This window comes from Mandrillus leucophaeus, unplaced genomic scaffold (genome assembly GCF_000951045.1).
Source record: "Mandrillus leucophaeus isolate KB7577 unplaced genomic scaffold, Mleu.le_1.0 Scaffold809, whole genome shotgun sequence".
NCBI classification, from domain to species: Eukaryota; Metazoa; Chordata; class Mammalia; order Primates; family Cercopithecidae; genus Mandrillus; species Mandrillus leucophaeus.
In genome coordinates this window covers 406,221-423,296 of record NW_012108797.1, presented here as the reverse complement: position 1 = coordinate 423,296, position 17,076 = coordinate 406,221, and the positions used below count along the sequence as shown (strand labels likewise).

The following is a 17,076-nucleotide window of genomic DNA, read 5'->3' as shown; positions in this document are numbered from 1 at the left end:
CCTGAATTTCACTCCAGCGTCTGCTCTATCAGACATGGCATTAGACTGAGTGTTTGAGCCTATCAGAGACTCATAGAAACTGTGCCCCTCTACATTAACCTGCTTGACAAGAAATACGTTAAAATAAAATCTAAATGCTATGTTGATTTGCTTGATCTCCCTCAATATTCACTTGGGTAATTAATTCAAATTAAAATGTGTAAGCACATTTTTCTCTTAACAAACTCCAACAACTGGGGATATCAGCAATCATGCTGAATTCCAGGGGCTGCTTCTGCTTTTCACTGTCCTTGAATTTCTTCTTGTGGCCTCAAACCTGAACCCATTTTCAACTCCATAGGTATGTGGCTTTGTAGACAGGAGGGTGATAGAGGGATTACAATGGAAGTATCAGTGCTATATATGTGTTTTTATCCCATGTTGCTTGAAGCTGTAATTTGTTCATTTTCATTTCTGTGTTGTAATGCATTGTAGGACTATAACACTATTCTTATGTTGATGAACATTTGCATTGCTTTATGTTTTGTACTTAATGATCAATCTTGTTCACATCTTTTGGTGGACATAAAAACTCATTTCTGTTGCATATATACCAGGAGTGCAACTGCTGAGTCAGAGCATACATGAATGTTTAACCTTAGTAAATACTGACAGTTTTTCAAAGTGCTTTTTCAATTCATAGTTCCAGCCAGAATGTATATGTGGGTTCTCGTTGCTCTGTATCCTTACCAACTCTCCACATTATTTGTCTTTCAACTATTATACTCCCATTTCACAGATGGGCTAACCCCTGGGCCTAGAAGAGGTTACTTTTCTAAAGTAAATACTAAGTCTGAATTCTATATTCTTTCCACTATGCCAGGTTATCAACTTTTAGATATGAGTTTCCAGTACTCAAGTATTGGTTGTTCCAAAATTACACAGGATAATACTTTTGTAACTTTAAAATTATATGTATTTTGGCCGGGTGCGGTGGCTCATACCTGTAATCCCAGCATTTTGGAAGGTCGAGGCAGGTGGATCACTTGAAGTCAGGTGTTCAAGACCAGCCTGTCCAACATAGTGAAACCCCATCTGTACTAAAATACAAAAATTAGCCAGGTGTGGCGGCACATGCCTGTGATCCCAGCTACTCAGGAGGCTGAGGCACAAGAATTGCTTGAACCCAGGAGGCAGAGGTTGCAGTGAGCCGAGATGATGCCACCGCACTCCAGCCTGGGCAACAGTGAGACTCTGGCTCAAAAATAAAACATAAAAAATTAAATGCATTTTGAGTTACCCCCACAAATGAATAGAATGATACCTGTACCCTGATATGCATCTATGTTAGTAGTCACTCAACATCACATCTCAATGATGACAATTGTTGTGGTGGTTGAGGTTAAATTGTTTCCTTTGGTCTAAGACATGGGCTGACGAACTTTTTCCATAAAGGGCCAGATAGTAAATATTTTAGGCTTTGTGGGCTATTTATGATTTATTTTACTCCTAGTATTATTTCATATTTTATACAGATTATTAAGGTTAGTATTGCTGTATAACAAATTACTCCAAAATTTAACCATTTATATTCAAGAAGTGTTCAGCTGCTAGGTTCTTATTTTGGGACTCTCATGATGTTGAAGTCAAGATGTCAGCTGGAGGCTAGGCACCGTGGCTCACGCCTGTAATCCCAGCGTTTTGGGAGGCCAGGGTGAGTAGATCACCTGAGGTCAGGAGTTTGAGACCAGCCTGACCAACATAGCGAAACCCCGTCTCTACTAAAATTAGCCTGGTGTGGTGGCATGCACCTGTAATCCTAGCTACTCAGGAGGCTGAGGCAGGAGAATCATTTGAACCCGGAGGCGGAGGTTGCAGTGAGCTGATATTGCACCACTGCACTCCAGTCTGGGTGACAGAGTGAGACTCTGTCTCATTCAATCAATCAATCAATAAAATATGTCAGCTAGGACAGCAATCATCTTAAAGCTGGACTGGGATGGAAATCCAAGAGGGCTCACTAACAGGGATGGCAGTTATTGCTAGCTTTTGGATTACAACACAGCTGGAGCTGTCAACTAAAGAGCATATATATGACCTTTTCAGCATGGTGGTTTCAGGGTAGGAAGAATTGTTACATGGCAGCTGCTTCTCCAAGAGTGAATGTTCCAAAAATGCCAGGCAGATAACCTTGTGGGGCTTTTTGACCTAACCTTAAAAGTCACACAAAGTGATTTACACTGTACTATACAGATCAAAGTAGTCACAAGCCTCCCAAATTCAAAAGGAAGAGACAAAGTCCACATCTGTCAATGGGAAGAATGGAAAGGTCACACATCATATGTGGAGTGGGACGTAACAACTTTGGAAATTAAATCTCTTCCTCAGGTAAATAAATGGATGCAATATGCATATAGATATTCAATAGATCAATGTTGTTAACAGTAAAAATATGGAACATTTCTAATGCTAATCAATGGGGAATTGATTAAATAAATTTTGGTAACTGTGAAGAGTAGAATATTATGCAACCACTAAAATGTAGACTGACGTGGGAATGTTCTGAAGATATAGTTTTAAGTGAAAGAATCAAGTAGCAGAACAGTATATACAGTACAATTTCATTAAATATACAAATTGTATATGAAATATGCATAGAAAAATTTAATAAAATATAGCATACAACCCCACCCTCTACATTATATATGTTTGATTTTCTGTATTTTTTATAATTAACAACCTAGTAAACATTTAGCTACATATATCAAGAAATCTTAAAATTCTCATAACTTTTGATCCATTAATTCAAGTTTTTAGAATAAATCCAAATAAAATAATCAAGGAAAGGTACTAACATATAAATATTAAAACATGCATAATAGAGAAAAACTATGTGACTTTAATTCAATCCATTATAGTGAAAATCTGCATATATAATACTTTGAAATAATCAATATTATGACAGATTTTTATCACAGCTTTATTGAGATATAATTCTCGTGCCATATAATTTGCCTATTTAGGGTACATAATCAAATGGTTTTTTAGTATACTCACAGAGTTGTGCAACCATCATCACAAAGAAATCTCATGCCCATTAGCAGTCACTACCATCTTCCCTTCAATTTCCCACTCCCAGCCCTAGGCTACCACTAATTTACCTTCTGTCTCTATGGATATACCAATTCTAAATGTTGCATATTAATGGACTCATACAATATGTAATAATTTGTGACTGGATTATTTCACTTGGCACAAAGTTTTCAAGGTTCATTCACGTTTTAGCATGTATCAGCACTTTGTTCCATTTCTTTTTCCATTTCTTTTGCCAAATAATATTCCATTGTACAGATATACCGTATTTTATATATCTATTCATTGAGTGATAGGTATTTAAGAATATTTCTACTTTTTAACTATAATGAATAATGCTGCCAGGAACATACATATTCAAGTTTTGTGTCAGCATATTGTTCCACTTGCCTTGGGGATATACTTAGGAGTGGAATTGTTGAGTCATATGGTAACGCCATGTTTAACATTTTGAGGAACTGCCCAACTGTTTTCCACAGTAGTGTGCCATTTGATGTTCCCACCTATAGTATGTGATGGTTCAAATTTTTCTACATTTTTTGCAAATACTTGTCATTATATTTCTTGTTTATTATATCCATCCTAGTGGGTATAAAGTAGTATCTCATTATGGCTTTGATTTGCATTTTCCTGATGGCTAATGATGTTGGGCACATTTTCATGTATTTATTGGCCATTCGTATATTTTCTTTGGAGAAATACCTATTCAGATCCTTTGCCCATTTTAAAATTGGGTTTTTAAAATTATTTAGTTGTAAGTATTTCTATATATTATAGATACAAGTCCCTTATCAGATACATTACTTGCAAAAATTTTTCCTAGTCTGTTAGTTGTCTTCTCACTTTCCTGATGATGTCCTTTGAATCATAAAAATTCTGCATTTTGATGAGGTCCCATTTATCTATAGTTCTTTTGTTTCTTGAGCTTTTGTTGTCATATCTGAAGAACCATTGCCTAATCCAAGGTCATAAAGAATTACACCTAAGTTTTCTTCTAAGAATTTGATAGTTTTAGCTCTTACAATTAGGACTCTAATCTATTTTGAAGTAAGTTTTGTAGATGGTGTGAGAAAGAGGCCCAAATTCATTTTTTTGAAGGTAGATATCCATTTGTCTCAGCACCATTTGTTAAAAAAACTATTCTTTCATAGTTGAATTTTCTTGGCACGACTGTAGGTATGAGGGTTTATTTCTGGACTCTTAATTATATTCCATTGATCTATATGTCCTTATGCCAGTACCACACTGCCTTGATAGAAATCTGGAAGTGTGAGACCTCCAATGTTTTCCTTCTTTTTAAATATTGTTTTGTATATTCTGGGTTTCCTGAATTTTCATGTCGATTTTGGGACCAGCTTACGAATTTCTGCAAAGAAGCCAGATAAGATTTTGATAGAGATTACATTGATTCTATGGATCAATTTTGGAAATATTAAGTCTTCCGATCTATGAATATAGAATGTTTTTCCATTTATTTAGGTATTCTTTTATTTCTTTCAACAATTTTTTTTAGTTTTTGGTGTACAAGTCTTAGATCTTTTATTGAATTTATTTCTAAGTGTTTTATTATCTTTATGCTATTTTAAGTGGAATTGTTTTCTTACTTTCCTCTTTGAATAGTTCATTGCTAGCATATAAAATACAATTAACTTTTGTATATCAATCATATATTCAGCTGCATCACTGAACTCATTTGTTAGTTCTCACAGTTCTTCAGTGGATTCTTTGGGATCACAAGATCACATCACCTGCAAATAGATAGTTTTACTTCTTTCCTTTCAATCTGGATGCCTTTTATTTCATGTCTCTTGCCTACCCTGAAGATATCTGAATGTATGTCAGAAACTAAAGCTCTTAATTTTCCCTCAAATATTTAACTAATTACACAAATATGGTTTCTATAATAGCCTATTTTTTACTACTGATCAGAAATGTTTCCCTATCACACACTAAAAACTTGTATACTTGGGTGTGTTAGTGGGCTTTCTTGTTTTATTTCTCTTACTGTGCTTATTTCAGTACTATATTGGTTAAAATTGTAGCCTTATAAGTCATTCTTCTTCCTTGAAGTGTGAATTGCCCCACCAGAGATAAATGAAATAGCACGCCAGATAAGACAAGGTAGCTAGCACAGTGCTGCTAACGTAAGTCTCATCTCTAGAGGGCAACATCACATACTTGTGGCTGTCCTTTGTGTCCCACCACACATAGTAGTGTCACTATCAATTGGGATGAACAGTTAATAAAGAATTATTTTTACTGTGTATTAAGTGCCCAATATATAAGGATTAATTATTTTTATAAACCAAACACCCAAAGATAACCAGATTAAGCAGGTATACTAAGAAGATTATGTAACTAAATCTGTAATGATGTACATTTGTGCTGTTCCATTTTTTTAAAATTATAAACTAAGCCAATGGAATCACTACTGTAGTTACAATACAAACAAATAATAAGTGTTCAATAAATAATTGCTATGGGAATCTTTTAACGTAAATTTTTTGAGACAGGGTCTGGCTCTTTCACTGAGGCTGGAATGCAGTGGCACAGTCACAGCTCACTGCAGCCTCTATCTCCCAAGAGCAATCAATCAATTCTCCCACCTCAGCCTCCCAAGTAGCTGGGACTACTGGTGTGTGCCACCACACTGGGCTAAATGTTGTAATTTTTGCAGAAACAGGGTTTTGCCATGTTGCCCAGGCTGGTCTCAAACTCCTGGGCTCAAGCAATCTACCCACCTTGGCTTCCCAAAGTGAACATTTTAAATATAAGACTATTTTAGCACTGTCTTAATTATCTCTGTGGGTACATCAAAAAGCTAGAAAGATATGAAGTTAACAACCTAACATCACAACTAAAAGAGCTAGAGAACCAAGAGCAAACAAATCCTAAAGCTAGCAGAAGACAAGAAATAGCCAAAATGATAGCTGAACTAAAGGAGATAGAGATATGAAAAACCCTTCAAAAAAATCAATGAATCCAGGAGCTGGTTTTTGGAAAAAATTAATAAAATAGATAGACTGCTAGCCAGACTAATGAAGAAAAGAGAAAAAATCAAATAAACACAATCAGAAATGATAGGGGGATATCACCACTGACCCCACAGAAATATAAAAACCATCAGAGAATACTATAAACACCTTTATGCACGTAAACTGGAAAACCTAAAAGAAATGGATAAATTCCTGGACACGTACAGCCTCCCAAGACTGAAACAGGAAGAAATTGAATTCCTGAATAGGCCAATAACAAGTTCTGAAATTGAGGCAGTAATAAATAGCCTACTAACAACAACAAAAAAGCCCAGGACCAGACAGATTCACAGCTGAATTTTACCAGAGGTACAAAGAACAGCTGGAATAGTTTCTATTGAAACTATTCCCAAAAAATTGAAAAGGAAAGACTCCTCCCTAATTCATATTAAGAGGCCAGCATCATCCTGATACCAAAATCTGGCAGAGATACAACAAAAAAAGAAAACTTCAGATAAATATCCTTGATGAACATTGATGCAAAAATCCTCTACAAAATACTGGCAAATCAAATCCAGCAGCACATCAAAAACTTATCCATCACGATCAAGTTGGCTTCATCCCCGAGATGAAAGGTTGGTTAAACATACACAAATCAATAAATGTGATTAATCATATAAACAGCACTAAAGACAAAAACCACATGATTATCTCAATAGATGTAGAAAAACCCTTTGATAAAATTCAATATCCCTTCATGTTAAAAATTCTCAATAAACTACATATTGAAGGAACATACCTCAAAATAATAACACCCACATATGACAAACCCACAGTCAATATCATACAGAATGGGCAAAAGCTGGAGGCATTTCCCTTGAAAACCAGCACAAGACAAGGATGCTCTCTCTCACCACTCCTATTCAACATAGTATTGGAAGTTCTGACCAGGACAATCAGGCAAAAGAAAGAAATAAAAGGTATTCAAATAGGAAGAAAGGTAGTCAAATTATCTTTGTTTGCAGATGAAATTCTCCTATATCTAGAAAACACCATTATCTCAGCCCAAAAGCTTCTTAAGCTGATAAGCAACTTCAGCAAAGGCTCAGGATATAAAATCAATGTGCAAATATCACTAGCATTCCTATATACCAACAACATGCAAGCTGAGAGTCAAATCATGAATGAACTTCCATTCACAATTGCTACAAAAAGAATAAAATTCCTAGGAATACAGCTAACAAGGGAAGTGAAGGACCTCTTCAAGGAGAACTAAAAACCACTACTAAAAGAAATCAGAGAGGATTTCAGTGAGGACCCAAACAAATGGAAAACATTTCATTCTCGTGGATAGGAAGAATCAATACCATGAAAATGGTCATACTGCCCAAGGTAATTTATAGATTCAATGCTATTTCCATTAAACTACCATTGACATTCTTCACAGAACTGAAAAAAACTATTTTAAAACTCATATGGAACCAAAAAAGGGCCCAAATAGCCAAGACAATCCTAAGCAAATAAAACAAAGTTGGAGGCATCACACTACTTGATTTCTAACTATACTACAAGGTTACAGTAAATAAAACAGCATGATACTGGTACAAGAACGGACACATAGACTAATGGAACATAATAGAGAACTCATAAATAAGACCACACACCTACAACCATCTGATCTTCAATAAATCTGACAAAAACTAGCAATGGGGAAAGGATTCCCTATTTAATAAATAGTGCTGGGAGAAATGGCTAGCCATATGCAGAGAATTGAAACTGGACCCCTTCCTTATACCATATACAAATATTAACTCGAGATGGATTAAAGACTTAAACGTAAAACCCAAAACTACAAAAACCTTAGAAGAAAATCTAGGCAATACCATACAGGACATAGGCACAGACAATTGCAACAAAAGCAAAAATTGACAAATAAGATCTAATTAAACTAACGACCTTCTATGCAACAAACAAAACTCATCAGAGTGAACAGACAACCTACAGAATGGGATAAAATTTTTGCAATTTATCCATCTGACAAAGGTCTAATATCCAGAGCCTCCAAGAAGCTTAAACAAATTTACGAGAAAAAACAACCCCATTAAAAAGTAACCAAAGGACATGAACAGACACTTCCCAAAAGAAGACATACATGAGGCCAAAAAACATATGAAAAAAGCTCAACATCACTGATAGTTAGAGAAATGCAAATCACAACCACAATGAGATACCATCTCAAGCCAGTCAGAATGGCTATTATTAAAAAGTCAAAAAACAACAGATGCTGGCAAGGTTGCAGAGAAAAAGAAATGCTTTTACACTGTTGGTGGGAGTGTAAATCAGCAACCACTGTGGAAGACTGTGACGATTCCTCAAAGACCTAGAACCAGAAATACCATTTGACTGAGCAATCTCATTACTGGCTATATACCCAAAGGAATATAAATCATTCTGTTACAAGGATACATGCACGCGTATGTTCACTGCAGCACTATTCACAATAGCAAAGATACGGAATCAACTGAAATGCCCATCAATGATAGACTAGATTAAGAAAATATGGTACATACACACCATGGAATACTATGCAGCCATAAAAAGGAACAAGATCATGTCCTTTTCAGGCACATGGATGGAGCTAGAAGCCACTATTCTCAGCAAACTAATGCAGGAACAGAAAACCAAACACCGTGTGTTCTCACTGGGAGCTGAATGATGAGAACACATGGACACATGTCAGGGAACAACACACACAGGGGCCTGTTGGGGGCAGGGAGGAAGAGCATAAGGAAGAATAGCTAGTGGCTGCCAGGCTTAATACCTAGGTGATGGGATGATCTATACAGCAAACCACCATGGCACATGTTTATCTATGTAACAAACCTTCACATCCTGCACATGTGCCCCTGAGCTTAAAATAAAAGTTGAAGAAAGAAAATTATCATTGTGGGTAACTATTAGAAGTGAAATTACGCCGGGCGCGGTGGCTCAAGCCTGTAATCCCAGCACTTTGGGAGGCCGAGACAGGCGGATCACAAGGTCAGGAGATCGAGACCATCCTGGCTAACACGGTGAAACCCTGTCTCTACTAAAAAATACAAAAAACTAGCCGGGCGAGGTGGCAGGCGCCTGTAGTCCCAGCTACTCGAGAGGCTGAGGCAGGAGAATGGTGTAAACCCGGGAGGCGGAGCTTACAGTGAGCCGAGATCCGGCCACTGCACTCCAGCCTGGGCGACAGAGCAAGACTCCGTCTCCAAAAAAAAAAAAAAAAAGTGAAATTACTGACACAAAAGATCAAATATTAATTTTTTTTTTGAGATGAAACCTCACTCTCTTCCCCCAGGCTGGAGTGCAATGGCATGATCTCGACTCACTGCAACCTCTGCCTCCCGGGTTCAAGCAATTCTCCTGCCTCAGCCTATGAAATAGCTGGGATTATAGGCACCCACCACCACGCCCAGCTAGTTTTGGTATTTTTAGTAGAGAGGGGGTTTCACCATTCTGGTCAGGCTGGTTTTGAACTCCTGACCTCAGGTGATCCACCCGCCTCAGCCTCCTAAAGCACTGGGATTACAGGTGTGAGCCACTGTGCCTGGCCAATATTTTTATTTTTAAATAATTTACAAAGTTGATCTTCAGAAAAATTTCACCAATATATTCAATAAGAGCAGGGGAGGGTGCATGTGTCCCCAGTCCTTCAACAAATCTGTTAAAAATTTTCATGTAATCTAATCTATCAGCATTTGTCTCTTTGTTATATAGTCACACTGCATATCGATTGGCCAACGACAACAGACAGCATAGAATACGACAGGCTATAGTATACAGCCTAGGAGTGTAGTAGGCTATACCATATAGGTTTGTATAACCACACTCTACGATGTTCGCACCACCACGAAATTGCCTGATGCATTTCTCAGAACATATCCCCATTATTAAGTGGCACGTGACTATATTTAAAGGCCTTCCACACCAAAAGCTTATGTGGAGATAAACGGAGACTACCCATAAGAGAACAAACAAGTGCTACTTATTCACAGCTTTTTTATAGCAAGGAAGTCAAGCCACCATCATTTGAATCTGGCAGAGATTCAAAGGCAGGCAGGGGAGTGGGAAAGCTTTATAGCGGAAAACAAAAACACAAAGACTTCAAGTATGCTCTGATTGGATGTTGTTGACGTGAGGAAGCTAGAGGCAGGCCAACTAGAGGCAAGCATCCTATGTGATTGAGTATGGGTTCATATTTGGGTTTTTCTTGTTTGTCATCAGGTCAAAAAAATTAAAAAGGCCAGAAAGGCTAGCAAATTGATTAAAGTCCTGAACATTTCTGCAGATGCTATACTTTGGCTTCTCGAGCTGCTTGCAGCAACGGTTGTGGGTCTCAGTTCTATTTTCGTATGTGGTCTGGTCATTGTCTCTGTATATTCAGTTTCTCACTTAAGATAAATTAATCGTTTTTATTTTGCTTCAAATATAACTTTTTTTATTCATTTGAAAATTTATGTTTGTACATGTCAGGAAAAAGGGACAATTTCATTTATTTTGGAAAATTTTTATTAAGTTTTTTCTAAAGTCGATATTCTATTCTTTATACAGTACTTGAGTTCACATTTATACGATTTTATCGGGTGGGTCTACGTTATTTCTGTGGAATTTAAGAGCAACATTATCAAGACTCCTCTGGACCGCCCAACTCATTAAAAAAAAAAAAAAACTTTGCGATTTTCATTAAAATTCCTTCTTTGATTAATTTCTTAACAAGAAAAGGACAAAAGGGTCCAGGGAGGTGAGAGGGTACCTGCTGGAGAGAGGTGGTGGGTAGCTGGAAGCGGCTGGCTAGGAGGCGGGGCGTGGGGCGGTGGAACTCCTGTGCTGCGGCATTCACGTGATCCGCCCGGCGCAGATGTGGGCACCGGTCCGAGTGCCCGCCCTCTGTCCCCGCGGCTGGGTCCCGTCTGCTCCAGTTCCTGGGCTCCTAATTCTTGGTCCAGCTTCCTCCAGGTCAGTGTGCGGGCCTTCCACGCTGCCAGCGGAATACTGGAATGGCGGAAGGGGAGCGGGTACAGTACCGGGAAAGGCTGGGGGTGGGGTCGGGTCGAGTCGAGGGAAGCTGGCCCGAGTGTGGACAGAGATGGCGGTGGGAAAACGGCTAAAGGTGGCTGAGGGGGAACACGTAGGCAGTGGGCAGAGGGTGAGGAAGGCGAGCACCTCCAAGTATCCATGCTCGCTTTCCAGGCACATCCTCTTTTCTGCCCTCCGTCCATTTTGGAGCCGGAGATGGTGGGCTGGGGACGCCCCAGTAGTGAGACAGTGGAAGTAAACCCCCTCTGCCGTTCCCGTACATAGAGAAAAACGTTGACCGCGAGGCTGGGGAGGAGAGTTGCCTCTGAGGTAGAAGGACACAGAGACCCAAAATTAGTTTGGAAAGCATCCTGGTTTGGTGCCCGAGGCCTGGAAAGAAATGGCGGCTGGGGTGCGGGGGAGGTAGGGGAGGAAAACGTTGGATGAGAAGGGCCTGGACTCAGGAAAGAGAACCGAGTCCCTGTGAGCCCGTTGAGCGCGCAGCCCCTACCCCTGTCTCCTGTCTGTCCGCAGGTCTGCGCGTCTGTTGTTCCCAGCGCTCTGCGAAGCCTGAAAAAGAGGAGCAACCTGTCCAGAATCCCCGCAGGTCCGTGAAAGTAGGGGGCTGCATGGACAGGGGCCCACAAGGGTTGAGAGTGTGGAGGGCCCGGCCAGAGCCGAATTGGGGCCCCCGCCCATCCCCCCACCCACATTAACACACACCTTACCAGGCTGAACCACTGCAGAGAAAGTGACAGGGCCTGCCAGGCAATGGCTGGCTCACGTGTGTGGGAGGAGTGGCAGGCTACGTGGTGGGCAGAAGGCCCTCTTGGAGGCCCCGCCAGCTCAGGGGAACCCTCATCAGGGATGAGATGCAAGTACTATCCAGACCTGCATTTCATCCCACGCACTCAGTCTCCCATGTCTCCTCTCTGTCTCCTCTTCCCTCCACCCCCATCCCCCAGGGCACGAAAAGGAGGGGAAATCTCGACATGGAAAAACTCTACAATGAAAATGAAGGAATGGCTTCAAACCAAGGAAAGATGAAAAATGAAGAACAGCCACAGGACGAGAGAAAGCCAGAAGTAGCTTGTACTCTGGAAGACAAGAAGTTGGAAAACGAGGGAAAGACAGAAAACAAGGGCAAAACAGGAGATGAGGAAATGTTAAAGGATAAAGGAAAGCCAGAGAGTGAGGGAAAGGCAAAAGAAGAAGGAAAGTCAGAGAGGGAAGGAGAGTCAGAGATGGAGGGAGGATCAGAGAGAGAGGGAAAACCAGGGATAGAGGGAAAGCCAGAGAGTCAAGGAGAGCCAGGGAGTGAAACAAGGGCTGCAGGAAAGCGCCCAGCTGAGGATGATGTACCCAGGAAAGCCAAAAGAAAAACTAATAAGGGGCTGGCTCATTACCTCAAGGAGTATAAAGAGGCCATACACGATATGAATTTCAGCAATGAGGACATGATAAGAGAATTTGACAATATGGCTAAGGTGCAGGATGAGAAGAGAAAAAGCAAACAGAAATTGGGGGCGTTTTTGTGGATGCAAAGAAATTTACAGGACCCCTTCTACCCTAGAGGCCCAAGGGAATTCAGGGGTGGCTGCAGGGCCCCACGAAGGGACATTGAAGACATTCCTTATGTGTAGTGTCCCTGGCAGGCATTTACCAGGCCATGTGCTTTACCCCTACAGTAGTACTTTACTTTAGGCGTCCCTCCTGTTACTAGCAGCCTTTTGACCCAACTGCAACGCGGTGTTCTTAGTAGCAAATTTTCATCCGTTACATGGAAAGAATGTTGATGGTGCATTGTAAAATTAAAAAACACAACTTGCAGAACCAAACATATGGCATCAGTACATTTTTGTAAAACTACAAAGATACCTAGTAATTTATGTATAGAAAACAATTCTGAAAGCTGTGTCAACTAAAAGATTAACAGTGGTTATCTGTGCGTGATTTTTTCTGTACTTTTTTGTTCATCTGTCCATTTTTCTCCTAAAAACAGATTTCTTAATCATAAAAATAATAAAAGTTAAAATATTGGAAAACAGTGAATATTTGAATTTCATTCATTTGAATAAGCATTCAAATGAACTGCCCAGTGAACTTATAAAGACAGTGGATATACTTAAAATTCTTGTTGTCAGGACATAAAATGGGTAAAAGTTGCATTACCTCTGGGACTGGAAGCTGGAGGAGTCAACTCGATGGTTATTACAGCTCCATTGCTGTAAGGGACAGCCTTGACATCTGTGAAACGGGGATAAAATTAGCCTAGACATGTGGAGAAGATCAAATGAGGTATTGAGTGTGTGAGCTGTGTTAGGCTGGCTCCTACTCTCTCCCTTTGCACTAGCAAAACCAGTACCCAGTCAGACGCTTGGGGAGGGCTGAAGGAGGTCTCACCTGTGCCCAGAAATAAGTCCAGACAGCTGAGAGATGGGTGCCACTCTTTCTGGGTAATGCCATACTTGAAAGGTAGTATGCCCCTTTCTCATGGATCCTGCACCCTCCTAAGGCAGTAGCTGCTGCGGCTGGGCTGGAGACCATGATGGACTAAGCAACACTATGTCCCAACAGAAAAGTGGAGAATTCCGTCTCTACCTACAATAGAGTTATCCTAATTCAGGTTGTTAGTACCCAATTGTCACTTGGGCCTTGATATTTTATAAAGTTTTTACAAAACACTGCTTTCCATGTTTTTTGTTGACTTGTGTGTATTTTTGCATATAGCCGTTTTCCACCGGATTTAGATAGTGGAGATTGAGCCAGGAGAAAAAGCTCAGTGACGAGATGCTGTGCTATTCTCATTTGTTAATCTCTAGTCTGCTGACCCTTTTTTCTTACGAATTGTCTTCCAGGAAATTTCTGTTAAGCTCTGCTTTACTATTTCAACAGACCCATCTACCTATGTGATTTTTCCCCCTGGCTCTTGAGTAGCTTTTTATTTTGTTACAGTATTTTTTTAAAATAAACTTTTAGGATGGTTTTAGATCTACAGAATTATTACAAAGAGTACAGAGTATCCCATATGCACTGTCCCCTATTATTAACATCTTACATTAGCAGGGTGGATTTGTCACAGTTAACCAATATTGATAGATATATTATTAAGTAAAGTATGTACTTTATTCAGATTTCTCCTAATGTCCTTTTTCTGTTCCAGGATCCCATTCAGGTTACATTTAGTCGTCATGTCTCCATAGGCTCCACTTAGCTGTGAGAGCTTTTCAGACTTTGCCTGTTTTTTGATGACCTTGACACTTTTGAGAAGTATTGGTCAGGTATTTTGTATAATGTCCCCAAACTTGGGTTTGCTTGTCTTGTAATTACACAGGCATTATGTGTTTTGGGAAGAAGACCACAGAGGTAAAATGCCATTCTCATCATATAAAGGGGACATACCGTCAATACATTTACCACTGTTCTTATCCTTGGTAACCTGACTGAAGTAGTGTTTGTCAGGTTTCTCCAAGGTTAAGTTTTATTTTTCACTTTCCATACTGTATTCTTTGGAATAAAGTCACTATTGGCAGCCCACACTTAAGGAGTAGGGCATTATTACCTCCTTGAAGGCAGAGTATTGACAAAAATTATTTGGAGTCCCTCTGCAGAGGATATTTGACTCTTTTTCCCCACCTATTTATATATTCAGTTTATTTGTAACAATGTAGGCTCATGACTATTTTACTTTGGATTAACGCAATACTACTTTACATGTTTTTGCTCAAATTGTTCCAGCTTTGGTCACTGGGAGCTTTCAGTTGGCTCCTGTATTCATTTGACATGCTTCCATTGTTATGTTGTGGAGGGTTTTTTTTTTAGTATTTACTTACATTCTGGCACTACAAGACGCTATAGCTTTATCTTTCATATTGCCCAAGTCCTAGAATCAGTCATTTCTCCAAGTAGCCCTGGTATCTTATGTTGGAGAATGGTGTTAGAAAAACAAGACCTGGGTGCTAGACACATTCATTGCTGCTGAAATAAAATTGCTTCTAGGCCCTCTCAGTTGACATAGCAAAAAGATATATGTGTATATAATACCCATACATATATAAAGTATTTATGGAAATATAAATATTTCTGTATATAACCATCTGTATTTATATAAGGCTAAACATGAATTTATACTAGTGTCTCCAACTACAGTCTATTACTGCATGGATCATTCTAGCCTCCCCTTGCTTATTTGTAACCTTCTACTCCAACTGTGAGAAATCTGTCTCCTACCATCTGCCATCCATTTTATTGTTTATTAATTATATAAATATATAGTGGTTTCAAAACTGTAAACCTGTAACCCTGTGGAAAACAACTTTATCAACTGGAGTAGAGTGCCATGTACAGTTCCTTTTGCCTTTAGTCTTACAGACTCCACTCATTTCCAAATTTACCTATGTCAGTACCTTATTCCCCCATCCCTTTCAGTGAGGTTGTTTCACACATTTGTGATACATTAAAATTCTTCTGTCACATTCTGCATTTGGTGACTGCTATTATAAATGGCACTTTTACATTTCGAGTGCTAATTGTTCATTGCTAGTATATAGGAAAGCAACTGACTTTTGTATATTAATCTTGTATGCTGGGACTTTGCACCAGGCATTTGTCAGTTATTTGGCAGCCATGTCAACTGCAGATAAAGACAGTTTATTTCTTCCTTTCCAATCTGTATATGTTTTATTGCCCTTAAAAATTTTTATTTTGTAGAATTGGTACATTTCATCTATATTAACAAATTTGTAGGTGTGGAGTTGTTCATATTAACTTCTTAATGTCCATGGGATCAATAATGATAACTCCACCTTCATTTCTTTTTTAAAATTTTTTTGTAGAGCTATGTTGCCCAGGCTGGTCTCAAACACCTGAGCCACAGTGATCCTCCAGCCTCAGCCTCCCAAAGTGCTGAGATTAGAGGTGTGAGCCACAACACCTGGCCTCATTTCTGATATTGTTAATTTGTCTTCTTTCTTTGTTCTTGGTTAGCTTGGCAAGTAATCTGTCAATTTTATTTACCCTTTTTAAAGAACCAGCTTTGGTTTAATTGATTTCCTCTGTTGTTTTTCTGTTTTCAGTTTATTTCTTCTCTAATTTTTATTATATCTTTTGTTTGCTCTAGGCTTAAGTTACTCCTCTTTCTCTAGTTTCCTAATGTGAAAGATTAGATTATGGATTATAGATTTTTCCTTTCTCATATATGCGTTTAAGCTAGAAATTTTCCCCTAAGCACTGCTTTGGGGAATCCCACAATTTGATATGTTGTATTTCATTTATTTCAAAATATTTTTACATTTCTCTTGAGGATTCTTCTTTGAATTGTGTTATTTAGAAGTATGTTTAATTTCCAGATATTTGAGTTTTCCATCTACCTTTCTGTTATTGATTTCTAGTTTAATTTTATTGAGAGCATACTTGTGATTTCTATCATTTGCTATATCATATTTTCCCACAAATTTGATATGTTATATTTTCATTTAGTTCAAAATATTTTTTCAAAGTAATTAAATGTTTATTAATAACAACTAGGTACAGATGAATCTATACTGAATCATAGCTTCCCTGTGGATTTCTTTTATGATTCTACAAAAAGAACATTTATACACTACAGCAAATTCTCCATTTCTCTCCTTTACACCTTTTTTGCACATTGTAGGTGCCTTTTCACTTCTCCAATTCTAAATTCTCGAAAAACGCCTTCCCTAATCTCCTGCTCTCATGGTTTTAACTCGTTCTATGTTTTTCTCCTCAGTATTAATAAACAGATTGGCAAATTATTTTGCTAAGTCACCCCCTTTCTCTGTTACCCATCTGGTCCTGTTTTCCATCCATAACCATCAATTTTTCATTAGCCCAAAAGAACAAATCTGCCCAGAAAGGACCATCGTTGAAGAATGGGTAAGGGGAAGAAAATAAAGTAGCAAAGTAACAAGTCTCTTTAATGGTGGAGGGTAAGGTAAAAATTTGGCAA

At 38.8% G+C, this 17,076-nt stretch overlaps 1 protein-coding gene across 1 annotated transcript; it reads left to right on the top strand.

Annotated features, from left to right (window-relative positions):
• Positions 1-1,630: 1,630 nt before the first annotated feature.
• TCEAL4 (transcription elongation factor A (SII)-like 4) lies at positions 1,631-13,153 on the top strand. Its single transcript, XM_011967684.1, is given in 5 exon segments — positions 1,631-1,697; positions 2,243-2,367; positions 11,049-11,184; positions 11,643-11,725; positions 12,074-13,153. Coding segments are annotated over 5 exon segments (1,089 nt in total). The 3' UTR covers positions 12,752-13,153.
• Positions 13,154-17,076: the final 3,923 nt, after the last annotated feature.